Raw genomic sequence first — 27,146 nt, 5'->3', positions numbered from 1 at the left:
AGATGCAAGATGATTTCTACTGGTAATGAAAGTATTGACATGGCTGATATTATCGCAGTTTATTGTCTATGGTCATAATTGAAGTAAATGCACATTTTCAGTTGGAGGTTAATGAAAATAATATGCAATTTTCCCCCCAAGTTTATGAGACCCCTTGGTTTTAGGGTATGCTCATGAGCGTTGAGTGGTTAAGGTAAGATGGATGACGAGATCATTGGAGGGAAGGAGTGGGAACTGAGAGGCTGAGGTGTTGGAGAAATCATGTATGTGGACAGGGAAATCTCTAAGAATTTTGAAACAGTAGTCCTAGAGAATGTGACAGTGAGCTGGGAGCTGACATCTCAGCCTCTGCCTGAACAAATGCCACCGGAGCCAGGGAATCCCCAATGTATGAGGCAGCTTCTTCTAATGCTGGACAGTTACAATGATAGGAAACTTCTTTTTTATTCTGAGTTAAACTCTACCACCTAATACCCCCAAACTGCTTCTTGTCCAGTCCTTTAGAACTACTCATAATGAGGCTAATCTCTCTGACTTAAGATAGTTCTTCAAGCAACTGGATACAGTTCCAAGGGTCTGCTGTTTCAGGAAGGACATTGTTAGGTCTTACAAAATGTTTGTAAGACCTTATACATCATTGTTTCCAGGACTTTCATTATCTTGGTTGCTCAGTTTGGGATACAATTGATTTGTTGATTTCCTTGGGATGACAGAGTCAGTAGCACGGTCTTCTGACTTCCCTTCTGCTGTTCAAATCACTGTGGTAATTAATAAGTACTTTATTTGCCAAGGTGGGTGTGGGTACAACATTGTAACTGAGCGACAGCAAAACATCTTATACCAGTTATACAAAGATGTTTCTCCCTCACAATCTGGAGCCTCTTGCTAGCCCTCAATTCATAGTGACTAATGTTATGGCAATGGAATTGTTGACAAGAAAGAAAATTACAGTGTTAATGTTCCTACCAAGACAGAAAAAACACACACCATCAATTAATGCATCAGAAGGAGTACTTACAAGAATGTCAGTGTTTTCAAAATAATTCCTCCAGTATGGTCTGATTTTCCTCTGTCCACCAATGTCCCATACATTCAGTTTAAAACCTTGTGACTGTACACTTTTGATGTTAAACCCCTGCAACAGAAAGAGGCAAAAACACCAAGTTTTATTAAGCTTTGAGATCATAATTCTGACAAAGTTACATTTAACAGTTATGTTATTTATTAATTCTGAGGTATTCTGCCATATGTGACACTGGTAATACTGAAAACAGTTTGCTATGATAGGGAAGAAAGAAATGTAATTTATACATGCTTAACTTCATTCAGGTTGTGGAGCCAGTGTTAATAATATCATGGCTAACACGACTCTTGCTATAATGAGTACACACACACACACACACACACACACACACACAAACACACACACACTACTGTTGAGGACAATTTGGTATCAGAATAGCTCTGATAATAGAGACCACACCCCATCCTCACGATAGTAAGTAACAAAAAACAGGCCGAACAGAACAAATGCTAAACTTAAAAAGAGGCAAGAGCTACAATCTGGAAGACTGGATTCTTTAGCAGTAGCTCAAAATTAAAGAAATTTCCTCATATGGATTAATTGGGAAAAGGAAGGGGCTGAACTCTGGACACCATCGGGAAGCTTGGCTTGTCACTGGAGTAGTATCAGCCCAGTGAGGAAAGTTGGGCCTGCTCGAACAGCATATTCCAACTCTGAAGTGGAGCCCTAAATTACAGGAAGTGATGAAAACAAACAAGAGGGCATTCAAAACTGTTCTTTAACAGGTATCTCTGATGAACTTGAAAAGAAAGTATTCATTTTTAGGACAGTTACTCAAGGTGGAACCTTGAGGAAGGTGAGCAAGTCAGGGGCAGGTAGAATTGTGAGCTGGGAGTTAGTGTGCAGAGAGACATATTAATAAGACCTTTGGGGTTTGGAGAGAAGGCATTTCATGAACAAGAACAACAACAACAACAAAATCTTCTTGCAAAAATGACATAGCGAAATCAGGATTTGAAAAATCCAACCAATAGCATGCTACCATAGTAGTGTAGTTTCATCCTGAAGTACTGGAGTTCAGTGGGTCTGGGGATGTCGCCATAAATGTTTGCTTCATGTGGCAGCTCGCCAACACGATGCCTAGCACAGAAGGACAAGGCACAAGGCAATGGAGAAGGAACACTGCCACCCAAATCCCCCTGAGGATAAACAGTCCCTAGAGGATCACTGCGGATGACGCTGACCATAGCTCCTCTAAAACGCCAAGGACTGAATAAATCAGAAGTTTAAGAACTCTAAAGGGAAGTGGCTTAAGCTTATTGTAAAAGGCTGCTTCACTGTGACTCATTGACAGAACCACTTGCGTGTGCTTAAAAATTTTATACTTCACTGCAATATTAACTGTCAAATCCAGTAGCATCAAGTCCTTCTAAAATGAAGCAGGGAATAAACAAAAGTTAATCCCGGAATTCAACCATATGTATCAACTACCTTAAAATTCTGTAAGTCATCAGACCCAGCCAATCTAAGAAATTAGTCTAAGGAAATAATAACGGTGGGTACAAACATTTAGAGATTTGTATTGCATAAGTATATACATATATAACAATATATAAAGATGTTCAAGATACATTAAGAGAAAAAGGTCATACAAAAACAGCATATTCTCTAAGCCTTTTTAGTTTTTATTTTAAATATACTCCTAAATGTTAATAGTAGTTATGTCTGAATGGACATTATAGGTGATTTCTAGTTTCTCAATTTTACTTATTTATACTTTCTAAATCTATAATGAGCATCGATTACTTTTTCTAATATAAAACAAAAACACAATAAAAGTTTATTTTTAAAGACTGTGAAAACTTGACGTAACATAATAGGAGTCATCTATAACACATCAAACAAAGCCTGAAAGTTAGAACTGGAACTTTGGGCCCATAACTGAGTTCATTTCCATGCTCACAGTGTAGAAGTTCTATTTTACTGGTGATCTTGACAGGCACAGCCTATCATTCATCCCCCACTCTCCCCAAAAAACCCCCCACAAAACCAACTAGCTTTCCTTTTTCCGGCAGAAATTCCGACACACTAATATGTGTTTCCAGCCCTCCTAGGCTAGGCGACTGTAATTTGCTCCTCACTAGGCTATACATTCAATTTGTTAAGAAGCTGTAGAACTGCTCATTTCATTGCAGCTGAAAAGACTTTTTTGCAGAGTTTTGAATCAGTAAGACTCCTAGGTCGTGATGTATATATATATACGTACTAGCACAGCCATTCAAACCTGATACCAAGCTCTTGCCGTGGTATGGTGATAGAAAATGCCAAATAACCCTGGTTTTGCTGAAACTACTAATGCTCAGACACGTTAAAGTGACTAAGACCAACAGGGCTGTCCCTAGTTAGGAAACCCAAAGGCTTGGTCAGAGGTCAAGCTTTCTCAGGATTTCCTACAGGAAAGGAGGTCTAAAGAAGCTGACTAGAGTTCTTCCCACCTGGACTTGTCTTTCAACTTCTACACGGTGAGCACCACCATTGCCTTATCTTTTGTGTTTTGCTTGCTTAGCCTTAGAAAAGAGGAGGGTTGATGAGGTTGGATTAAAAAATATAGGTGGGGCCGGCCTGGTGGCTCAGGTGGTTACAGCTCCATGCTCCTAACTCCGAAGGCTGCCAGTTAGATTCCCACATGGGCCAGTGGGCTTTCAACCACAAGGCTGCCAGTTCAACTCCTCGAGTCCGCAAGGGATGGTGGGGAGCACCCCCTGCAACTAAGGTTGAACACGGCACCTTGAGCTGAGCTGCCACTGAGCTCCCGGATGGCTCAGTTGTTTGGAGCACAGGCTCTCAACCACAAGGTTGCCAGTTCAATTCCTCGAGTCCCACAAGGGATGGTGGGCAGCGCCCCCTGCAACTAAAAATCAAACATGGCACCTTGAGCTGAGCTGCCGCTGAGCTCCCCCGGATGGCTCAGTTCCGGATGGCTCGGTTGGAATGCATAAGGTTGCAGGTTCGACTCCCGCAAGGGATGGTGGGCTGTGCCCCCTGCAACTAGCAACCGGCAACTGGACCTGAAGCTGAGCTGCGCCCTCCACAACTAAGACTGAAAGGACAAGTTGAAGCTGAATGGCACCCTCCACAACTAAGATTGAAACGACAACAACTTTTTTGGATAAAAGGCCTGGAAGTACACACTGTTCCCCAATAAAGTCCTGTTCCTTTCCCCAATTAAAAATAAATAAATAAATAAATATATATATATATATATATATATATATATATATATGTAATTTTTAAATTTATTTTTATTTTAAAAATTCATATATATTTGTATTTATTAAGTCTGAAAAACACACACTAAAATATTAACAGTGGCTTTTCTCATAGTACTCTGGTTTTCTCCTTTATACTTTCTCTGTATTTTCTACACATTATTAAATTTTTTTTTTTTTTTTAAGGAGGGCACAGCGCACAGTGGCCCATGTGGGAATTGAACTGGCAACCTTGGTGTTATTAGCACCATGCTCTAACCAACTGAGCTAACCGGCCACCCCCTACATGTATTTATTTCATAACTAGAGAAGATAAAGCTATTTTTAAAAAGTAATCACTTAGATTGGAGGGAATTGATTATGTCTTGACATATATATATTTGAATTATTTTAAAAAATATAAAATATACACAAAATTAAATTTACAATTTTAACCATTTTTAAATGTACAGTTTGGTGGCATTAAGTACATTTGCACTGTTGTGCAACCATCACCTCCATTCACCCTTAGAACTTTTTCATCTTGTAACGCTGACTCTTTGTGCCCATTAAACAATAAGTCCCCATTCCCCCCTCTCCCCAGCCTTTGGTAACCATTATTCTACTTTCTATGAATTTGACTAAATATCTCATATGAATGGAATCTCTCATAGATTTTTGAAATCTTAGGTTATTTTTAAACTATATAGACTTTTCTCAATAACAAACCTTAGAAGTGGATAAAACTATATTTCCCATTTTGTCTTTTGCTATTATCATCTTCCATGTGTCCCACAAGCATTTGGGACCAAGACAGTCCTCACCTGTGTAGGTGTGATGTGGCTGATGTCTTCAGATGCAAGTTGCTTCAGAAGAGTAGTCTTACCAGCATTATCCAAGCCCAGGAGAAGGAGTCTCACCTCCTGGTCTGGTGCACTTTTCAATTTGCGCAAAATTGAGAGTAAGCCCTTGAACAACCATGAAGAAGAGAGATTACTTTTGGGGTACTGACTTTGATATTACTGAACATCAGAACATCTTCTCTTTGAAAAAAGTTCTTGGTTGTGGAGAGCTTAATTATTATTATTTCCACTCTAATGTCATTTATTCCATTTGCTTCCCCTTTCTGAGTTTTGGTAGAAGTAGGTTAGTAAATTCAGCAACTTAATAAATAGCATGGCTTATTCCTCCTATCAATCCAGCTTAGCAGTCACCCCAAATCTCCTGGAAGTATAAACTACTACCCAACTTGGGTTCCTAAAGCCCTTTATACAAACTCCGCGTATAGCACTCATCATATCAGACTATAGGTAACCGACTTTTGTATTTTTCTCCTTTACTAGAGTGAAGTTTCCTATGGGTAAGAATTACATCTTCTGATTCTCACATGCCTGGCACTTATTAGATTGATACTACCGTTTCCCCCCGAAAATAAGACCTAGCTGGACCATCAGCTCTAACGCATCTTTTGGAGCAAAAAGTAATATAAGACCCGGGTTATATATTATATAAGACTGGGTATTATATTATCTAAGACTCGGTATTATATTATATTATACCCGGTCTTGTATATTAAAATAAGATCGGGTCTTATATTAATTTTTGCTCCAAAAGATGCATTAGAGCTGATGATCCGGCTAGGTCTTATTTTCACGGAAACACGGTAGATAATAGTTGTTGAATTAAGTAGAATTAACCACCTAAGTTAACGCAAGATTTAAAGGTGCTATGCAAATAGATACAAAAGTTGTATAAAATTGTATCTGAGCTCTCTGTTTAAGACTTTATTTCAGTTCATGTTTAAGACTTCATCATTCAAAATACTCTACCATCATCTAACTCTCACAAGACCCTAACAGAACAATGTACAATATGGATTATCAGTTTTTCAGATGAAGAATCTGATACAACAAGAGAAGTTAGGGAATTGTAAAAGTTACTCATGAAGCAAAAAACATCAAAATTTAACCACGGTATTTTTGACTAGTAACCTAATATTTCTGTTTCTTGGTTTTACAATTACTGTTTTTTATGGATGGAAGTAAACCATGTTGCTTTTTACCTAGGAACTGAAAAAGTCTTATAAGACTTGTTCAGTCCTGCAGCTGACACTCTTGTTCCAATGAGGCATGGTTACAACAAGACTCAGAGTCCCAGAGTTTAAAGGACATATAATCAAATCTCCTAGCCCAAGCAGAAATTCCTTCAAACTGAGTCTTAGAGCTATATAAAATTGTTGTATTTTTTTTATCTGCATCGCACCAGGTAATAATTCACACCAGTCTGTTCACTAAAATCAAATAATAATTCTGTGAAACAATTCTCAACAACTGAGTCTTTGGACAATGAATGCAAATATGCCTAATTATTAAGAACTCCTTTCTCCTTAGAGACTCTTTGATTACCACTCCTAGTACTGGATTTGTACTGACTTGTTAAGGACATTAACTTCTATATGCCTCACATTTTTCCAGCAATAAAAGGGAACGTTTGGTTTAAGACAGAAAGACAAATTCTATACCAAAAGATTTGGGGAAGAGAGGCTGAATAGATCTGAAACAAACAAAAAGGATGAAGACAGGCAGGTCTTTTTAAAGGCACATTTCTTTCGTTTTCATCTTATCTGGCCTTGAATACTTTGACACCGTTCCTTTTTAAAACTATATTTATGAGAAGTCTCCCTGGCTTCTGCTGGCTACATTGCAATCACTCATTTATAATACCACCTTTCAGAACAGTTAAAATTAGAATTCTGCGATCCTCCGGGGACAGGTGATAAAAAAAGGCTAAGAACACGGAAAACACATTGTCCTACTCCTGAGTTCCTGATGTCCTCATTACCTTTCTAATAAAACTCTAAAACAACTAGAATTTATCATATTAGTATATTAAACGACAGTAGAAGTACAGCTCTTCTCATGCATTATCTATTAGCATAGAAATTGTGAAGGAAGGTCTGTTTTCTATAACATTTTCAAGGTTCAAATGAATGTTTTAGGTTTTTCCTCATATGTCTCTTCTTTTGAAAAATCAGTAAATAAAAATACTGCATTCTGCAAGCTGAGACTTTTTTACATACTCATATTTGAAATTAAAGAATTAAAAGAAAAACGTAATTTTTATTCATTTTAAAAGGAGAGAAGCAAAGCACAGATAAGAAAGAAACCATTTTAACTATAGCCAAACTTTATTAACCGAATGGTATAAAAATCAAAACTTCTACATTTCTAATGAGTAATTTTCCTTGTTGGGAAACAATGACATCACCTGCTTCACCTGTAAGTGAAGTTACAGAGAAATGGAAAGTTCAGCTAATATTTTCTTCCAAAAAAATGATGAATAGCGTCTCAAGCATAGTCTAGGCGAGACAAATGCAAATACAATACAGCATCATATTAACCCAACTACTGAAGACAGAGGATCACAGGATTATCAGGGTTTGCTAAATAGGGAAGAGAATATTTATAGACATCAGGGTTCAGCCTAAAAGGTACAAAGTAAGCTGATTTAAGAGGCTGGAGGAAAGACAGCAAAATAAGTCTATTCTATGCTTCTATTCATATATATATATTATATATATATATATATATATATATATATATATATATATATATTCATCCTACATTTTAAATGTCAAATGAAAGAAGGCAGACATTAGAAGTTAATTTTATTATGGAGCTAAGTTTTGCAGTATAAATACAAGGGAATCGATTTTTAAAGTATATTTCTGGTCACAATATTCATCCATCCATCCATCCATCATTAAATACCCATAATGTGCCCCAAATATAACAGTGAGCAAAACAGATATGACCTCAATGTATGATCTGTACTCCTTGTGGCATTAAAAATCAATTTAAGAAACAAGAACTTTAGTTAACTGTAGATTGTGTGTCATCAGCATGTGTGTATACAAGTTATCTGCACCCTGGTGGACAGAAGTGGTCTGGCTCAGCTACAAAACATTTAAACAAACTTTTCTACAGGCAAATCGTGAATAGATGTGCTATTTACTCTAGACATTTTATCTGCCTCAAAATCAGCTTCAATTCAACTACTGGCAGAAGTATGGTGCACCGACTTAAAATGACACAAACTAGGTCTTTCAAAGAAACTGGTACGGTACGGGGGAAAAGAGGATGTGTTCGCATACGGAAAAACTACATGTGGCTATGAGAAGCAGCTAAAATTTAAACATCAAAATTAGTAAACCAACTGTCAAGTACATGCACTCTGTATAACTAGTTTAAATGGAACCGACTTCAATTTATTTATACCTCTTTAAACTAACAAAAAATTGGTGCTGCCCAGTGAGACGTTATTAATTTTCAGGAACGCCTCTAGTTTTGATACAGGGAACATCACCCAAACTGTCTTCTTTCTCCTCATCTCTATACTAAATAAATACAATGTTTCCTGAGGAACAAAATACGGGCATCTCTTCAGAAAGCATGGGTTCCCACTTCACTAGAGTCCTAATGAAAAAAACATTGCAGGCTTTAGAGTTTCATAGACTTGCAGTCGATTTCCCTATATGCGTAACACCAGGCATAGTTAGTTATAGAAAAATGGGAACAATACTTATATCTTAAGAAAAACGCTATGAAAATTAAATATGTAAAGCAGGACACATAGTTGGCACTCAAGACAGTAGTTGTGTGTTTTTTGTTTTTTTACTTTTCACTGAACATTTTCTGATCAGAAAGCATCACCTTGGGAACAATATTCAAATGTTGAACATGCTTGATAACTACCACTAGGTTCATATATGTAGAAAGTACTCCATAAGTAATTCCTGAATGAAGGAGTGATATATTAAATAACAATGATTAGTTATGTACTGAAATTATTGTCATCTTAGTATTTCACCAACGACTTGGTATTATAAGGCAGAGGTAAAACTGCTGATGCTAAATGTTCAGAGAAACCAATGGGTTTTGTTGCAGTATTACGAACTAAAAAAAAAATAATAAAATTATGTCACAGCTGAGGGCTTAAAAAAACACACAACACCCCCCCCCCCCAACAAAAACCTGGGACTTACTCTTCAGTTGTACAGTTCTCAGGGGGGCTTATGGGATACCAGATGTAACACACTTAATCATACCACTGGCCATTTAAATTCCATGTTCTACTTTCCATTCTAAGAATAGCTCACACTTTTGAAGATAGAGAAAAAAATGTATTTTGGAAACCAGATAAAGAATCCAGAATAATTTGTCCTAATTTCTTATTGTTCATTTTAGAAAAAAAGAAAAAGAAAAACAAAATCTGTCTTGATCACTTAACATAACAGTTGTATACAAGTGTTGTGTACATTGTCAATTTGTTGTATACAGTGTCAATTTGCACCTGGAAACATAAGCAGTGGTTAATTTATTGTGGCCTGTAATTATAAATTAAACAATCATGAAATTATACTCGTACAGTCCACTTAATTGATAAACAAACTGGGAAAAGTTAGGTTATTCTCATGCATTTCTCATTTATGATGACATCTAATTCTCTGTTGGTTTGGCATGCCTTTTTCATTTCAATTGTAGCTATTTTTCTGAGTAAATATTTATATTTATACTCATTTTTGTGGAGAAAAACAGCCTTTAAATGGACAGACAGCTCATGTATACACGATTAATAAAAAGAAAACATGTAAAAACTTGTTTAGCCTGAGGTTAATAAAACTGCAATGTAGTAAGAGTGAAACGTGATTGGCAACTTCGGATCAAATAATTCTACTTCTTTAACAATCCTTTTTTTGTCCTATCAAAATTTACTCATTGGATAATCTGACCAAAGGTACACATATTTTTTCCTTGTGGACATCTAGCTTTTTCTTATTTCATAAATCATTAGAAGTGGTTCAGCATTTCTAAAAGTCAAAAAGGAACTGGGGGTAGGGTAGGGAAGTAACTAAGGTGGAGTGCTTGCTCTTTACAGTTGGTAAGCCAACAAACCTGCTCTAAATGCCTCAAAATCAATTTTTCTTCTCTTGCTCTAAAACTCAATTCCGTTTTTTTTAGCGGCAACTATAAGTTTACTGATAGATTCCAGTAATACTCAATTCCGTTTTAACACCCTCCAACTAACTTCACAGAAATCAACAAAGAACAAACCTGCCACACATCATAATTTAGAGTTTGGGAAAGCTTTCATTAGGTCTGACAGGGAAAAGGCTTGCCTGAAATTGATGGCCACTCTCCAGTTTCAATTTCCCAATTCCTTTTTAGTTTGGAGACCTTAAGCTTAGAATGGTTCTGGTGTAGTCATATGCAAAAGAAGGCTGCAACAGGTTCTGAAGGAAATATTAGGGACCGGGCAGCAAATCTGCTTCCATCAACATGGATATTTGAACGGAAGATTGGTCATCACCATCCATCAGCCCTTGCAGAACCCTCAGCAAATAAATAATTCCGGACTGCAGAAGCACACCCGCCACGCAGACACCGAGGCGGCGTAAAATCTACCACGCATCTCTTTCAAGAGGCGCACGTTTTATGTGTCCAGGGATTTACACCCCTCCCCCCAGAGACCCGCACAACGAGGAAGGGGAGCGCTAGGCTACCATCTCCCGTGGTACCGTCAGGGCGACCGCAAACGCAGTAGCGCTGGCCTCGCTTCCCGCTTCTGGCCCGCCCCTGGCGGAGGACCCCACTTTTCTGCGGCGTAGGGAGGCGGGTTCCCTTGGAAGATATAAGCTTGTGTGCGGAAGCTGCTCTTCGCAGCCCCTCGGATCCGCCCGCATCCCAGCTCCCCGAGTAATGATGGAGCCCCGACTCCGAATGGGGACAGCCACGCACCCTTCCAGCCCTTTCCCCTGTCTAGGGATCCGTTGCAAGCCCACCTTCCTCCCCAGGCCCAGGTCTCCCTCCAGGGCCCACACCTTCCGGGCTCCCTGCCGTCCCCCGAAACCAATCCTGGACCCAGACAGCAGGCTGAGCGCCGTCCTATTCCCTCCTTGGCTTTAAGCGCAGTGCCCCGCCCTGGGCCTGGGGACGGGAGGGGGGTGACCGACCAGCTCCGGAGGGGCCCAAGCCCCTACACTCACCATCCTCCCGCCGAGTCCCACCTCCTCCTCCTCCTTCTCCTCCTCCTCCTCTTGCCTCCCCCGTTACCAGGGGCAACTCCTGCGGCACCGCCCCCAACGTCTCTTGCACGCACAGCGGAGGATCAAAGCAGCAGGACGGGGCGGGGTCCAGCTCCGCTTTCCCTCAAGTGCGCAAGCGCGCCAAGGTGCCCGCCCATTGCGCAGGCGGGCTGCTTGAGAAGCAGGAGGTGGCTGCGGGCTTGTAGAGACCCGGGAATGGTGACAATTCACCCACGTGGCCGGTGGAAGCTACCAGGCCTGTGATTGGTCAGGAGGGTGTGGGGGCGGGGCGAGGGGAGGTTCCTGGGCGGAGTTCCGCGGTACCCAGGCCAGGCTTCCAACGCGGGCTTCCTCTGGTGACATTTGTTTCAGTACATTTCTCCCCGGACGAGGTAAGTGGTCTTGGGAAGAGGCCGCCAGCCACATCTAACTCCAGTCCTTACGTCCTGGGAGGGAGCTTGTATTTCCATCCTGACTGCCCAGGCGGGGCTGCAGCGCGGGCTGGGCTTCTTCTTGCCGAAGCCACGTGGCGAGAGGAGTGGCCTGGGACTGCCCATGGACCTCTCCCTTAGGCCCCAGCGCCTTCGTCTGTCTTTCGGAGGGATGGTGCGTTAAGGGTTGCGCACCCATCTCCACACACCTGTGTTAGTGCGGGATGGAGGAGTCCCAGTGGTGGGAGGCTGCCTGTGGTAGCGCAAGAAGCTGCCAGGGGACTGGCCTTGAGTTCTTAGTGAGCTGACAACGCGGGTGAATGGCATTTTGGAATGGCCGGGTTTTGCTAAGGTACGTTTGACCGAGAGGTTCGCCTTCTGCAGTCCTGAAGGAGGCAAAAAATGGGCCTACACTTCCAGGCAAGTAAGAGCGAGAGGGATCCGGGGTGAGTTGGGAGGTGTTACCTCCCACTGCTTCCCCATGCAGAATACAGGAAGAGTATGGCTTAGGACCCAGGTCGTATTCTAGACTCTGGAAACACAAGAACGGAGAAAATCTAGCCTCGTGGAAACTACCATCCTTTCTAGTGAAATGCTTTTCGTACAAGATTCCATTTCATTCTCACAACCCTGGAAATTGGTTGTTTTAAGTAATATAGAGTGGGGACTTGGATCCAGTTCTGTCTGATTCTTGAGGAAGTGCTTTTAAACACTGTTGTAACGTTCAGGTAAGAGGAACAGAGTGGTCTGTATTTGCAATGGAAACCCAAAACTTTTTTAAGCGCTGATACAATGTGGGTGTACATGGTACACCTGGAACTTTGCACATGTGTATATGAGTCTTACCTATCTCACTGGGTTCTTATGAGGATTATATGAATTATTATGTCAAGTTCATAGAACATTACCCGGTACATAGGAAGTGCTATATAGGGTTTAGCTGTTAACAGTCATGCACCACATAACGTAGTGTTGGGTCAACGATGGACTGCATATATGTTGGTGGTCCATGAGATTATAATGATGCTAAAAAATTCCTATCGCCTAGTGATGTAGCTGTCCTAATGTCATAGCACAATGCATTACTCACATGTTGTGGTGACCCCGGGATAAACAAACCCACTGTGCTGCCAGTCCTGTAAAAGTATAGCACATATAGTTATGCACAGTACATAATACTTGATAATAATAAACCCCTATGTTACTGGTTTCTGTATTTGCTATGCAATGCTTTTTATTGTTATTTTAGAGTATACTCTTTCTACTTACAAAAAAAGTTTGCTGTAAAACAGTATACCAAGTTACACCAGCAGTAGCCTCATCATACATCGCGTGTTTACCATGATTGCATCATGTTCTCTTGTGCTTAGTGTAACCTCATGTTGTTTTGTACTGTAACATGCTGTATAGGATGTTACATGTCGCCTAGGAGCATAGGCTATGCCATATAGCCTAGGTGTGTGGCAGGCTATACCCTCTAGGTTTGTATACGTGTAAGTGCTGTCTATGATGATGTCACAATGATGACATCGCCTAATGATGCATCTCTCAGAACATATCCCTGTCATTAATCGACACATGACTGCATTAATAGTTTCATCTAGGTTTTTTGGCTTTGCCCCTCTTCCTACCAGCAGGCTTTCCAGTCTAGTTAAGATAATTGAATGAATGCATATTTTTCTCTGAATGGTCCTTAGCTATTTATGCATTCAACTAAAGCATTTTTTAAACATCTGCTACCTGTGTGCCTGCTGTAGATCCTTGGAGAGAGAACTCCGTTAAGAACCTTGACTAAGGAGATGCAAGATGAATGGTTGATTCAGAGCATCACTCCAACAATCCACCCATCTCTAGCCTGTTGGTTCTTTCGTGAAAAAGGCAAGGCAGACTTCCCTTTCTAAGTTGTTGCCTTGGGGTCACATGAGTGTACATAAGCACATACCTAGACCTGCTTGTTTAATTATTAGTCTCATTCTCCAACTTGCCCTAAGCAGCCTTGACTCTAACCTTCCCCATCTCAGTGGTCTTTGTGTCTGACCTGAGTCTTTGATGGCTTTGATCTTCCCCAGATGTGAGTACCAGCAATAATGTTTTGTTTTTTTCCTTACCTGGGGATACAGACAGGGACATTTTGGGTACTTCCCCTCCCTTGCAAGAGGTTACTCCAGAGGGGATTTGGAAGTCTGTTCTCTGGCTCTGATACTGTTTGCCAGAGAAAATCAGGTCTCTCTGAAGGGATGCATTACTTCGGGAGATGTGGTAGGTTATTTTATTTTTTTCCCTCCCCTTCTCCCTTTCTCCTCCTCCTCCTCCTCCTTCTCTCTTTCTCTCTTGACAAGTAACCTGTGGTAGATAGCGGACCTATCTCGATGACCCTAAGCCTTGTGACCTTGGGAAAGTGAGGCCCTAGTTATTGTCAGATCTTTGGATGGATAAACAGGACTGGATCTGTTTGTTGTTAGTACAGGGCTGTGTGTGCCACCAATACTCACCATGCTGGCTCAATCAATGGGATCTAGGCATTAGTTTCCTCTTCTATGAACTGAGATCTTTGATCCCTAATGTCATTGAGCTGCGACATTCTCTAATCTTAGAAGAAAAGGGAGTTATCAGTCAATCACTCTTTGATCTCTACCTCCCCGCTTGTTCTCAGTCGTGGAACCATATTCCTTCATTAGTGGGGCCACCCTGGACATGATAGTGACTTTTTTAGGGAGTACTACATGAGGCTCATGTGGGAAGAAGGAGAGTAATTGGAAGAAAATGTAGAGACCAGATAGGATGCGGTATAGGAGAAGCAGATAACCTGCAGCTCTGTGAAAGAAGGCCTGCTCTTACTTCTGTAACCAAGGCAGGTTCTGAGTTTGATTTAAAAGAGGTGACATTCTTGATGCCATTTGAACACAAGGATAAGTTGGAATGCATTTCAAGTAGGGCAGTAAGTGTCTTTAGAGGACAGATGGAAAATACAGCATGAACCTTACAGCCTGTCAGGTAAGGCATACTTTACACAAGTAACTGGAAATAACAAGGAAGTGACAATTACAAAAGCCCAACCTGCTTCCAAGGAGGACAGGATGCAGTGGACATGTGGAACAGAAGGGCTGAATTTGCCCCGAAGGAGCCGTGGACTTGTGCCCATTGCCAGGCAGCGGTGCGGGGGGAGATGTACCAGACATACAAAATTTTTTTTTTTTTTGGCCTTTTACATAAGACAGGGACTAGGCAGTTCCTATTCTGACCTTGGTAATGAAGGCAAGGGTTCTTGCATAATTTAGCAAATGATTACCCCTTCATGGTAGAAGAGCTTCCCTTGTGACAGGCAGGACTTTCCAATTGTTGGGTCAAGGATGAAGAGAGATGTCTGAGAAGTGAGTGTGTGTGTGTGTGTCTGTGTGTGTGTGTGTGTGTGTGTGTGTGTGTGTGTGTGTGTTGAGGGGGGAGACATAGTATTTTGCTCTGCCGGGTTTCCCGGGACTGCAAGCGTGGGGCTCTGTAAGCCAAGGCAGTATGTGATCGGGCCGACTCCTTTGAGGTACATTTGGAGTCAGGGAAGGTGAACACTTTCCCCTCTCCCACTCCCGGATCAGTTAAGACTGGCTGGGTGAAATGCCTTTGGTCTTTGAACCAGCCTGCAGGAGGCCAAGCCAGCCTGTCCCTGGACTGCAGAGCCCAGAGATTTCCCATGGGCTCTGTGGTGCTCAAGCTGTGCCTGCGAACTTGTCATTGTCTATGTAATAGAAAATCCTCAGTTAAGGTGATATTTTCAAGAAAAAAGACAAATGACCTAGTAGTAGAAAATGTAAGTTAAATCTGAAAATTATTCCTTAAAAAACAAAAAAGGATGAGTGGGTGTAATTTAGTGAAGTGGGGAAGGAGTAGCATTCTGGGCGGGCAATGGCATTTGCAAACGACCTGAGACAGGTGGCAGCCTATTGCACTGAAGAAAGTCCCGTGGCACTTGAAACTCAACGCATGAAAAATCACTCACTCTCACCCTGACCTCAGGTCTCTGATGGGTCTAAGAAGAGTTGATGAGTTTTAGTTTGTTCAGCTTATTGCAGGGACAGGAGTGACAATGTTCAAGCTGCATACATGTCAGACCTGCCTTAGTTTTTCAAGTCATGGATTCCAGAACCCAGTTATAGATGTGAGTTCTGAAGTAAATCAGGCTGAATTAAAATCCTGCCCCTGTCAGTGGCTAATGCTTGTGTGACTTGGTAAAGTTACCTCTCTGTGCCTCAGTTTTCTCATCCATGAAATGGGGTTAAATTAAAGATTATCTCTTACAGGGTTATGGTGAAGATGAATTCAGAAAGTGTTGTCAAAGCACTAAGCAAAATGACTCGCATAGAGTAGGTGCTCAGTAAGTGTGAACTGTTATCACTCCCACATGCACTGTGTGCTTTCAGCAGTGGCTCTTCTTTCTGCCTGGAATGCTGCTGTTCCAACTATCTGACTTCTACACATCTTTCAAAACATGTTTATTTCTTGTACTCACGAAGCACGTGCAGAATCCCTCATTGATTTTAGATAAGGTGACCATGTAATTTATCATCCGAATTGGGACACTTTTGAGTGTGAAAGGGGGTGCTATTAATAATCACCCCAGGCCAACAGGCCCAGCAAACGGGGAGATGTGGTCATCTCAGTTGTGATGCCTCTTCTCTGGCTTTCCACTGCTCCCAGTGTCCAGCAGCAGCATTGTTCACACTGCTGTCCATGTAGATTTACTCGTCTGTTTACCAGCTATTCTGAAGTTCCTTTAGGGTGGACGCAGTGCCTCACTCACAGCCACAGCCCGGGATCTGTCACAGCGCCAGTAGGCACCACACACACAGACACTCAAATGCTGAACATCATTGTGCCGTGTTCATTTCCACCTTTATTTGTGGTTGTTTCCACCTTTAATGTGATCCCATGCCTTCTACTGCCTTCAGATAAATCTATTCTACCTCTTGGGGCCTCGCTCACATTCTACCTCTTCTGGGAAGTCCCCTTTGATTACCGTGTTTCCCCACCCCCCACCTCTGCTTCCACTCATCTCCTGTATTGTTGTTGGGGCACATATTGTGTACTCTCCCACTGGTGGGCTCTTTTTCCTTGTCAGACTCACCTCCCAAGGACAGGCGCTGTGTTGTCCCTTTTCCGTCTCCCCCACAGCATGATCAAGCACAGGGCTGGCCACCAGTAGGCACACAGAAGCACGTGCTGCTCCCCGATTCCTCGGTCTGGTGACCGTTCACTGGGGCCTTCCCAAACTGAGTTAGGCGATGCCCCTGACTGGTGAAAGCAGGAGGTCTACCCAGCGGGAGGTGTTCAGAGCAGGCTTTGATTTGGAGGACTCATTTTTCCTGTGTTCCTGAAGTTTGCAGTTCTGGGTGTAAGCGAGATGGAGGCTGACCTGTCTGGCTTTAACATCGATGCCCCCCGTTGGGACCAGTGCACTTTCCTGGGGCGGGTGAAGCACTTCTTCAATATTACGGACCCCCGCACTATCCTGGTACCAGAGCGGGAGCTGGACTGGGCCAAGGTGATGGTGGAGAAGAGCAGGTAAATGACTAGGGGAAGGGGCTGGAAGCGTTGGGGCAACACTCATGGGTCCCCTAGGGAGGAGGTGGAACATGAAGATGAGGGAATAGGCAGAGATCTCAGGAAGGGGGGAGAAATGAGAGCAGGATGACTCGGGGTGGGGGACAGGGAGGTAACTCTGCCTGTTGTCCTCGGGTGGCAGGAAGGGGATGGTGCCCCCAGGCACACACATGGAACAACTGCTGTATGCCAAGAAGCTGTATGACTCGGCTTTCCACCCTGACACCGGGGAGAAGATGAATGTCATCGGACGGATGTCCTTTCAGGTCCCTGGTGGCATGATCATCACGGGCTTCATGCTCCAGTTCTACAGGTGGGACCAGTGAGCAAGGCAGTGGGATGGTAGCTGCCTGGATGTGCTAGGCAGGGAGCTGTACTACGATGGTAACAATAGCCATCTTTATTGATCCCTTACCAGATACCAGACACTGTGCTAAATTCTTTGCATGTATTACCTCGTTTAATCTTGTCAACAATCCTACAGAGGGGTACTATTATCATCTCCATTTTATAGATAAAGAACAGGCTCTAGAGAGGTTATATAATTTGTCCAAGTTCACACCGCTGGGAAATATGGGTACCTGGATTGTAACTGAGGCAGCTCTCTAGAACTGTCAACGCATAAGCAATCCTAGTTCCCTCTTATTCACCAATGAGTTTAACGTATTTTTATCATGTAATATCCCAGTAAAATATTAGGAAGACCCTTTAGCTCAGTTGGGAGAGAATACACTTTGTTTGTAGCTGCTGGATGTGTGACTCCTTCCCCTTCCTCTCTTCCCTCTTCCTCCCTCCCTGCCCCATGTATTCATTTGTCCAGTTATTGAGCCAGGCCGTGGGAATGTAAAGACTTTAGTCCCTCCTCTCAAGGAGTTCCCAGTTTTGTTGAGGAGACCAAGAAGTAAACAGTTACAGCCCGGCTTGCTAAGTCATAAACTGAGGAGAAAATACAGGGTTGTGGGAACAGGGAATGCGGAATGACTATGTCTTATGAAGGGCAGGGGAAGGGTCAGGAAGCGTCCAAGGAGGACACAATCTCTCAACAGCAGGATTTAACCATGTATGGAACAGTGTGTGTGTGTGTGTGTGTGTGTTCCTGGCGGAGGGGCGAGTCTATGCAAAGGCCCAGGTGCGTAAAAGAGCATATGGGAACAGTGTAGGGTACAGCAGGTAACGTGGTTTGACGGGTGTACACCAAGCCCTCCCTTCCATCCGCCTCTCCTCCCCGCGTCTCCCTTACTGGTAGGACGATGCCAGCGGTTGTCTTCTGGCAGTGGGTGAACCAGTCCTTCAATGCCTTAGTCAACTACACCAACAGGAATGCGGCTTCCCCCACATCCGGCAGGTAGGAGACCTGAACCCCATGCTGTCCCCGTGGGTCTGGAGCAGGTGGCTGTCCTTTTGCCTCTGAAGGAACAGCCCTTCTAAGGAATTCCCAGTCCTCCCTGGGTGGAGCTTGCACTGGGCGGGTGACCGAGTCTTCCCGTTTAGGGTGTGGAAGTATTTTCTTAGGCTGACTAGGAGAGTAGCTTTTTCCTAGACCAATTCAAACTTTGTTCATTCTACAGATATTTCTTCTCCAGTCATTCTACAGATGGTTCTTGAGTGTGTATTATGTGCCAGGCATAGTTGTAAGTGCTGTGGATACATTTGAGTAAGACGTGTGGTCCCTGTTCTTGTGGAGTTTAAGGTCTTTAGGAAAACAAGCACAATAATCTCAGAATGTGATTGCCGCCATTAAGGAGAGACAGGTGACAAGATAGAGAACAGCGGAGAGGTGTCTGTGTAGATAGGCTGCTCAGGGAAGGCCTTTCTGTAGAGCTGACAGAGTTCTGAAGAGCGAGCCCTCAGATAGAGAGCAGCAGTGTGCAGAGCTTCTGAAGTAGGAAAAAGCGTGGTGCGTTCAAAGTACTGAAAGGAGGCCCAGGAGTTGGGGGGAGGTCACAAGATGACACTGGGGACAGATCCATGAGCTTCTCGGGCATGAAGCCTTGTTTCCAGGCTTTCTCACTCAAGCCATGGTCTTACCCTCAGCCAGCAGGGCTCCCCACTCCCAAGCATCTCTCTCCTCCACTAGGCAAATGGCCCTTTCCTACATCACAGCCACAACCACTGCGGTGGCCACTGCTGTGGGCATGAACATGTTGACAAAGGTACTGTCTGGGGCTGCTATGGGCACGGTGGCCACTAGGGGGCAGCAAAATCCTAGGAAAAACTAGGCATTTCCCCAGTCTGGGTGAGTTGGGTATGGCCAGAGCCCAGCGAAGGAGTGGGAAATACAGCAGGGCTGTCCCCAGGTTGGTCTTTCTTGGTCCTTTGAGGGAGTTGGGTGTCTGGATTTGTGGCAGTAGCAAGGTCTGATTTCTTGTCTCATGGTCCTTAAGCCCCTCGACTCCCATCTTGCAGTGAGCCTGAATAACTCCAATTGTTCCCTTCCCCCAACAGAGAGCTCCACCCCTGGTAGGCCGCTGGGTGCCCTTTGCTGCAGTGGCTGCTGCTAACTGCGTCAACATCCCAATGATGCGACAGCAGTAAGTACAGGGGTCCCTTTTTGTCTCTACAAACCACGAGGTCTGCAGGGGCTGAGGTGGGGTGTGAGGAGGGCTTCCAGGCTGTGCCTCTGAAGGGTCCCTAAGGATTGGCTGCTCCAACAGTGGTGGCCACGGGAGTGGCGGGTAACTTAGGTTTAACCTGTGATGAGTGTTGTGGTAGTCAGTTTTTGAATGGTGTGGCATGGAGGAGGTACGGTAGACCTGGGGGGTTTTAGACTAGTCCTTTCTACTGCAACTGTATTTAAGTTGTGAACTCGGCCTACTTCCAAAACCCTGGGAATGGCTTACAGGATGAAATGTAGCAGAGCGAGGTGTCCAAAGATAGAACAGAACCAAGAAGCTTTGAAAGAAGCCAGAGGAGTAGATAGATGTTTTCCAGGCACTTGGCTTTAAGCTTCTCAGCAGAAAAGGAAAAAGGAGAAACCCGTTGTCTCACAGTTCTTACTTCTTGATTAGAGAAAGCACAGATGTTCCTCCGTTATAAAATTTAATGATGTGATATGTGTAAAGCCCTCAAAATAGTACCTAGAACATGACAAATGCTACATAAGCATTAGCTAATAGTGCTGCTGTTGTCATCAGCACCTTCATCATCCTCCCAATATCTAGGAGCCGCATTCTCTTGGGACTACTAGTAAATGGAAATGTGTTGCTATCGCCCTTGCAGAAGGAGCACACACTACCAGAATAGTTGTGCATCAACATGGCTCCTTTCCTCTTTCTCTCCCCTACCCAGTTCCTCCTTTTGAACAAATGAATGAATCCCTGCCACCTACCTGGTCTTGGGTTGAGTGCTGTCAAGAACTGGCCTGAGGATAGTAGCCAGAGTAGCTACTGTTTGTGGTTCTGTCACTGTGTCGGGCGCTGGACTAAGCACTTTGCAGGCATTATCTTGTTTAATCCTTCTGGAGTCCTGTGAAATGGGTGCCATGATTACCCCCATTTTGCAGATGAGAAGAACTGAGTCTTTAGAAGGATTCGGGAACTTGCTCAAGAGCAGACACTTACGAGGCAGTCTAGCCACTGCCCTAGATCACTTCTGAGATACCACTCCCTGGGGTGCGGAAGGACGTTCACAGGGCCGGGCTGCAGGAGGTGGCTTCCTGCAGCTTGAGTGCCCTGGCCTTGGTTCCCTGCTGTCACATTACTGGCAGGCTTCCAGTACCCCTTTCCCAAGTCCAGCAACTCCTGTCTGTGTTTAGGGAACTCATCCAGGGCATCTGCGTGAAGGACAGGAATCACAATGAGATTGGTCATTCCCGGGTGAGCAGAGGCCTCCCTTTGGGGTGGGAGGAGGGAATTCCCTCTCGTGCCCTGTCCTCTCCTCAGTGGTCAGAGGAGGCCTGGGCTCCATTATAGGATCTCCCTGACTCCATTCTCATTCCCCTTGATTTTCTCTATGTGTCTCTGTTTAGGACATTTCTCATGTCCTTTCTTTATCATTTCTGGTCCTGAAGCCATAAAAGTCTAGCTGGGTGGGAGAGGGTCAGGGGAGATCACTCAGTCTCTGGCAGTTCCATCCCTTCCCCTTTATCAGTTCAGACTTGACTATGACCCTGATGCAGCCCATGGATACCAGATAAGATTATTCCTGATGATTACTCTTTTCTGCCCTCAGAGAGCTGCGGCCATAGGCATCACCCAGGTGGTTATTTCTCGGATCACCATGGCAGCCCCTGGCATGAGTAAGTTGGGGAAGCCTTCTCATCCTGGGGGCCCCTGGAACACATGATAGAGACCTCAGCCATACTCAGCTTTTGGGTAGGAGGTGGGATCCCAACTTCTACAGCCATGCTTCTCAAACTGGTTTGCTTGAGTGCTGAAAGCCATGGGAGGACCACATTGTAGTTCCTGGAACAACAATTAATCAGAGATTTGGGGGCTAGAGTTCTTTTCGTTCAATAAATATTCCTTAAGTACCTTCAGTGTGCTGGACACAGTGTGGGTTGCTGGGAGATAGTGGTCACGAAAATAAATCCCCTGCCCTGGTTGTGCTTCCAGCAGGGGCCCATTACAGAGTAGGACACAAAATCTGCATGAGCCTTCAAAGGTAGTTTTGAGAAGGATGCTTTGGGCCTGTAGTACACGTCCTGTTCTTGCAGGGGAGCAGGTTAAGAAGTTTGGGAAGCACCCTTCTGCTGTGACTCGGGGGACAAATCGGGGGTGGGCATGCCTACAGTCTTCCATTCTTCTCCCAAATGAAAAGTATTTTCTGGAACTTCTGGAGAAGGAAGTGTAATCAGTCCCCGATTGGACTTCGGAAAGGGGTTCTTAGGGAGAGTTTTATAGGTCCCCTCCGCTTCTTCCTGGTCTCTTTCAGTCTTGCTGCCCGTCATCATGGAAAGGCTGGAGAAACTACGTTTCATGAAGGTGAGTGGGGTTCCCTGGTGCATCTCTCCTGCACAGAGCCCCCCAACCACACCTGTGCCTGGGAGCTCCTGATGCTCTCGTCCTTCCCTCTGGCAACCACCCTGCATCTCACTCCAGTAGGGCCCATCCCAGTCCCTGCTGGCTGCCCACGTTAGACACCACAGGTGTTTGCTTGGTGTTGTCTGTGGAAAGCAAGGAAAGCCCCTTCTCTCCTTCAGGGGCAGCAGTTTCATGCTTGTGGGTGTCTGTCTGGCTAATTGGTGACAGGGCAGGTGTGAGGTTCACGGTAAGGTATATAAGTCTCATGTGGGTGTTTTTTTGTTTGTTTTTGTGCAGAAAGTCAAGATCCTGCATGCTCCATTGCAGGTTATGCTGTGTGGGTGCTTGTGAGTAATGTGTTTTCTTGGTTTGGGTTCTGTGGTGCCTGGGGCACCCAAGATCTGTCTTCTTGTGTCACACATGTGGGAGAACATGTCCTCCTTTACCTGACCTCCAAAGTACTTGAGCTCAGAACACCTGTGGTCTATCTGGAGAGCTCTCGCCCCATCTTTTTGGAGGGCACTAGGCTAGATTCTGTGCATACATCCACGTGGAAAGCAGAGTGCTTGGGTGCCCTCCTGTCCCAGGGTCTCCATTCTGACCTTAAGTCTGGAGAAGAGACAAAAATGATGAGACAGTCCCACCACGAAAAAGAAATGATAGTTATGTGACTCGATAGAGGTGTTATTGCAATATATAAGTGTATCAAATCAACACGGTGTCTTAAACTTGTACACTGTTATGTGGCAGTGATATCTCAAAAATAGGTAGATAAAATAAATGAAGTGAGAAAAACGATGAGACAGCCTAGGACTGTCAAGTCCCAGCCTCACACAGGAGAAAAACACCCCCCACCGTGGCCTTGGTGCCTGCACTGAATGGACACGTCCTGCCAGTAATCGTCATTGGCAGGGCCACAGGGCTAATGACGACAGCTCGCGCTGATTGAATGTGCTCACGGTGCTGATGCTTCACATCTATAATTTCACTTAATTCCCTCAGCCCTGGAGGCATATATACTGTCATCATCGTCTTACAAAAAAAGAAACTGAGGCTTAGAGAGAGGAAGAAACTTGCCCCAGGGTGCATAGCTGGCGATTGCCGGAGCTGAGCTTGGCCCTGGCTTCTGCTGACTGGGTTACCACTGAGTGAGCTGGGTGCCATACTTAGGTGGGCGCATCGAATCCTCACAGGAACCCTGCCAAGCAGGCACTCTTGTCCTCCTTCTGCTGGCTCAGAGGTGACGGTGACGCGCCCCAGATTGCTCAGCCAGTATGTTGCGAAGCTGGGATATGAACCCAGGTCCGTTAGACTCCCAAATCCTGTACGATGTTGTCCTGGACCCACATCATCTGAGAACTTGTTAGACATACACTCTCCGGCCCTTCCCCAGATCCAGCGAGTCATTGCGTTTTTACCAGCCCCGCGGTTACTTGTGTGCACAGTGAAGGTGGAGAAGCCCTGCCCTGGACTGTTCTCTAGCAGCCCAGGCCCTCACTGACTCGAGCAGCAGGCCCTCAGGATTCCCACCCCTCACCGCTTTCCCCACACATCAGCGGTGCCTGTGGTATTCAGGGCTGCGCACTCCCTAGTGACTTCACTGTCTTCTTCATCTGCCTGAATGACGGGTGAATGGGGGGCAGGCGTGGGGGGTGGAGGGGCTGATTTTATCCTGCGCCAGAATGAGTATGCTGGCACTGAGAGACCAGAGAGGGGTTGGAGGGAGAGGCGCTATGGGGCCAGCTGGAAAGGCAGGCCAGGCGAATGGGCATCCCCCGTTCCTTAGAGGGTCTCGGATGGAGCATGGAAGGACCTGTGCGGAGGTGCCCCTAATGCTTTGGTTTCTCCTTTCTTCCAGCCTCATCTTCATGGTGCCAGTGGCATGTGGGCTCTTCCCACAGGAATGGTATCAGCTGTTCATCCTCACTTTGTTTTACCAAATGTCTGGTCCCAGCTGTCCCTGACTTGCTTGCTGTCCAGGAGGAGAGAGGGGGGGCAGGAAGGGCAGCATTTGTCCAGGACAAGTGCCTATCGGCTTAACCTCTGGGCCTCTTAACCCCGTGTGAATGGTAAACACATCTCTAAGGGGCAGAGGGATGAATTGCTCCCTCCCAGTAGAGCAAGAGCTGTCTTGGAGAGAACGTGGAGGAATCAGCAAGAGACTTTCTGACCCTGCTGGTACGGTTATTAGATACACCTGCCCTGGCTGGATCTGGTCTTTGGAATTGAACAAGGGGCCAGATACTTATGCCAGAGGGTAGATGACTCAGACCTCTCCACTTCCCTTGTGTGTCATGGAAGGGGAGGTAAAGTGAGAAGGGGTGAAGGTAAAGGGAAGGGAAGCATCCGACTGGGGTGGGGGGAAGGACTAGCTCCAGGAGACCAGGTGAGCTTGAGTACATACCGACCAGGTACCAGTCTCCCCTTCCTTAGTACTCTTAGCTCAGTAATATCTGCTAGACATCTCCTGTGTTCCGAGCGCTGTGCTAGTTATCTTGTGGAGAAGGTGGAAGTTTAGCACAGGGAGAATGAAGTCGGGCCTGAGTAGAGGTAAAAGCAACATATTGTGGTGTACAGAGGCCATTACTAATTATGGAAAAATCGGGAAGGGCTTCTTAGAGGTGGCGTTTGAGTTGGACTTTATCTAAGGGGAATGTGCTGCTGCCCAGGCGGCATGCTCATAACCCCCTTCTCTCTTCTCAGTGAATTGCCAGTTGCCTATCTGGAACCAGAGCTCCAAGACACCGTCCAGGCCAAGTACGGAGAACTTGGGCTTTCCGTCTACTTCAATAAGGGTCTCTAAATGCCCCAACCCAGCAAGGGCCAGTCTATACCCATATTCATCCGCTCCTCCTTAGCCACTGTGTAGACCTGTGCCCTCATTCTTCTTTGCCAACAGGGCCTGAAGGCCAGTGTGGATTTGCGGGGGAGGCTGGGGAGCAGTGCGAGGATGCCTCATGCTTCTACCCAGGCACTTAATTTATTGGGCTCCAGGGGATAAAAGCGAACAAGGGGAGAAAGACCAAGTCTTCTATCTGCTCCCCCCTTAGTTCCCATCCCCTGGAGACCAGAAGCAGAGCCCCCCTCAGGGAGAAGTTGCTGGGATCTGAGGGAGACACTCAAGTAAACCAATGGGAAAAATTAGGAAACCTTTGAGATTCTGGTTCCAGCCGGGATTGGGGAAGAGCCCCTGGGACAAAGAGAAGCTCCCACACCTCTTTCCTCTTTTCTTCCTGGTCCTCTTCCCTCAAGCTATGGAACCTCTAACCAGGTAATTCCAGCCAACTCAGGAAATGGGAGGTGCTAGTCTGTGTCACCTTGGGGCTTATCTCTGCTCTTCCCATTTTCCTCCCCATTGTCCCTGTCAGAAAGGTTCTCTGGGAGTCCTGCTTACCTTGAGTTTATCAGGCACCCTGCAGTTCTTAGTGCTAAAAACGGTCATGGTGTGAGGCAGCAGAGTTTCAGGGTGCTTTAGGCCCTGTCTATTGACACTGACTTTGTCCTCCTGCTCTGAAATCATGTCTGATTTTACTTCTCTGTGTTTCAAAGATCATTCCACTGTGATTAAGAAGGATGTAGGTAAGCATTAACCACGCATTTTAATGGGTATAATTTCCCGGCTGCCTCCCTTCCTCAGCTCATTGGGTTAAACACCAAAGAAAGACTGGTGTGTACTGACTAGGAAAGGGAAGTTTTATTTGGGTGCCTCTAAGAGGAAATCAGCCAGGACCAAAGAGCCTTAAAGGACACACAATAAAGCATAGCCACTTGCCCTTCCCAACTCAGCTGCTGTCAGTGATTTCTCAAGCTCCCTGGGAGACTGTTGTGGCTTACGTGGGGGGTCCATGTCTGTATGAGTTTTGTCTAGTGAAATTTACTGACTGTTCAAAGGATATCACTGTGAATGGAATAAATTTCTTGAAAGAGCACAACGAACTGTCTGCAGGCTGAGTTAATAATGCACAGATGAAAAGCAAGTTCTGGTCTTACTTTGGTCTTGGCATGGAGGAATGTTTCTCAAGTCTAAGGGGAACCTGCCTGTCTGAAGCCCGGAGGCCATTGTTTTTGTTTTTGTTTTTTATAAGAACTTTTTTTTTTTTTAAACTTTTATTTATTTAAGTGTTTTTCCAGGACCCATCAGCTCCAGGTCAAGTAGTTGTTTCAATCTAGGTGTGGAGGGCGCAGCTCACGGTGGCTCATATGGGGATCGAACCGCCAACCTTGTTGTTAAGAGCACCACATTCTAACCAATTGAGCTAACTGGCCTCCATGAGGCCATTGTTTATTTCCCTTATTACAGAGGAAAAATCCACCTGTCTTTGCTGGAAGATCCAGAGGGCTCCCATTCTGGGAGCTGTGTTGCCTTAGAGCAGAAGTTGGCAAACCATGGCTCAGGGGCCCAAGTCTGCCTGCTACCTGTTTTTATATGCCTGGAAACTAAGAATGGTTTTTACCATAATGATTTTAAAAGAGTTGTAAGAAAATAAAAATAAAGCATATGTGACAGAGACCCAATGTGTGTGACATGCAAAACCTAAAATATTTTTCCTCTGGCCCTTTACACAAAGTTTCCCCTGGAGTAATGGTTCTTAAAAACATGCATCAGGACCATCTGGAGGACTTGTTAAAACACAGATTGTGGGGCCCCATCCCCAGACTTTCTAATTATGTAGGTCTGGGGCGGTGCCTGAGAATTTGCATTTCTGGTAATTTCCCAGTGGTGGTGAGTCTGTTGATCTGCGGACCACACCTGAAGGATCTCTGCTGTAAAGAGAACGGGCCTTCTCCCTGAGGTCAAAATACTGG

At 44.7% G+C, this 27,146-nt stretch overlaps 2 protein-coding genes across 9 annotated transcripts in view; one reads left to right on the top strand and one right to left on the bottom strand.

Annotated features, from left to right (window-relative positions):
- ARL3 (ARF like GTPase 3) overlaps window positions 1-11,462 on the bottom strand; it is a 34,546-nt gene extending 23,084 nt beyond the window's left edge. Inside the window, exons 1-3 of the mRNA XM_019725015.2 lie at window positions 11,318-11,462; window positions 5,097-5,240; window positions 1,019-1,135 (exon numbers count right to left, since the gene is read on the bottom strand). Coding sequence (XP_019580574.1) covers window positions 1,019-1,135; window positions 5,097-5,240; window positions 11,318-11,320 — 264 coding nt within the window. The 5' untranslated portion in view covers window positions 11,321-11,462. The remainder of the gene's footprint in view (window positions 1-1,018; window positions 1,136-5,096; window positions 5,241-11,317) is intronic.
- A 169-nt stretch (window positions 11,463-11,631) lies between these two features.
- SFXN2 (sideroflexin 2) lies at window positions 11,632-26,272 on the top strand. Of its 8 annotated transcripts, none has more exons than XM_019725018.2 (13): window positions 11,664-11,748; window positions 13,545-13,665; window positions 17,156-17,340; window positions 17,522-17,692; window positions 18,626-18,724; window positions 19,457-19,532; window positions 19,825-19,910; window positions 21,134-21,194; window positions 21,550-21,616; window positions 22,252-22,301; window positions 22,638-22,687; window positions 24,199-24,246; window positions 25,044-26,272. In XM_019725018.2, the coding sequence occupies exons 3-13, from the start codon at window positions 17,180-17,182 to the stop codon at window positions 25,141-25,143; spliced, it is 969 nt and encodes a 322-aa protein (XP_019580577.2). In that variant the 5' UTR covers window positions 11,664-11,748; window positions 13,545-13,665; window positions 17,156-17,179; the 3' UTR covers window positions 25,144-26,272. The 8 variants fall into 8 exon arrangements, with proteins under 8 accessions (XP_019580579.2, XP_019580577.2, XP_019580580.2 ...); XM_019725017.2 differs by lacking the exon at window positions 11,664-11,748 and adding an exon at window positions 11,969-12,139; XM_019725020.2 differs by lacking the exon at window positions 13,545-13,665 and having other exon boundaries at window positions 11,632-11,748; window positions 22,638-22,667.
- Window positions 26,273-27,146: the final 874 nt, after the last annotated feature.

The sequence above is a fragment of the Rhinolophus sinicus genome, linkage group LG07 (genome assembly GCF_036562045.2).
Source record: "Rhinolophus sinicus isolate RSC01 linkage group LG07, ASM3656204v1, whole genome shotgun sequence".
In the NCBI taxonomy this organism is placed as follows: domain Eukaryota; kingdom Metazoa; phylum Chordata; class Mammalia; order Chiroptera; family Rhinolophidae; genus Rhinolophus; species Rhinolophus sinicus.
Note: the sequence above shows the minus strand (reverse complement) of the source record. Positions and strands in the feature narration are given on the sequence as shown.

What these genes read in the sequence shown, in the direction of transcription:
- SFXN2 (XM_019725018.2), top strand. Translation starts at nt 17,180, where the DNA reads ATGGAGGCTGACCTGTCTGGCTTTAACATCGATGCCCCCCGTTGGGAC. An exon ending in GCTTCCCCCACATCCGGCAG is followed by an intron (nt 18,725 to 19,456) that starts GTAGGAGACCTG and finishes CTCCTCCACTAG; the next exon opens with GCAAATGGCCCTTTCCTACA. An exon ending in CATGGCAGCCCCTGGCATGA is followed by an intron (nt 21,617 to 22,251) that starts GTAAGTTGGGGA and finishes GGTCTCTTTCAG; the next exon opens with TCTTGCTGCCCGTCATCATG.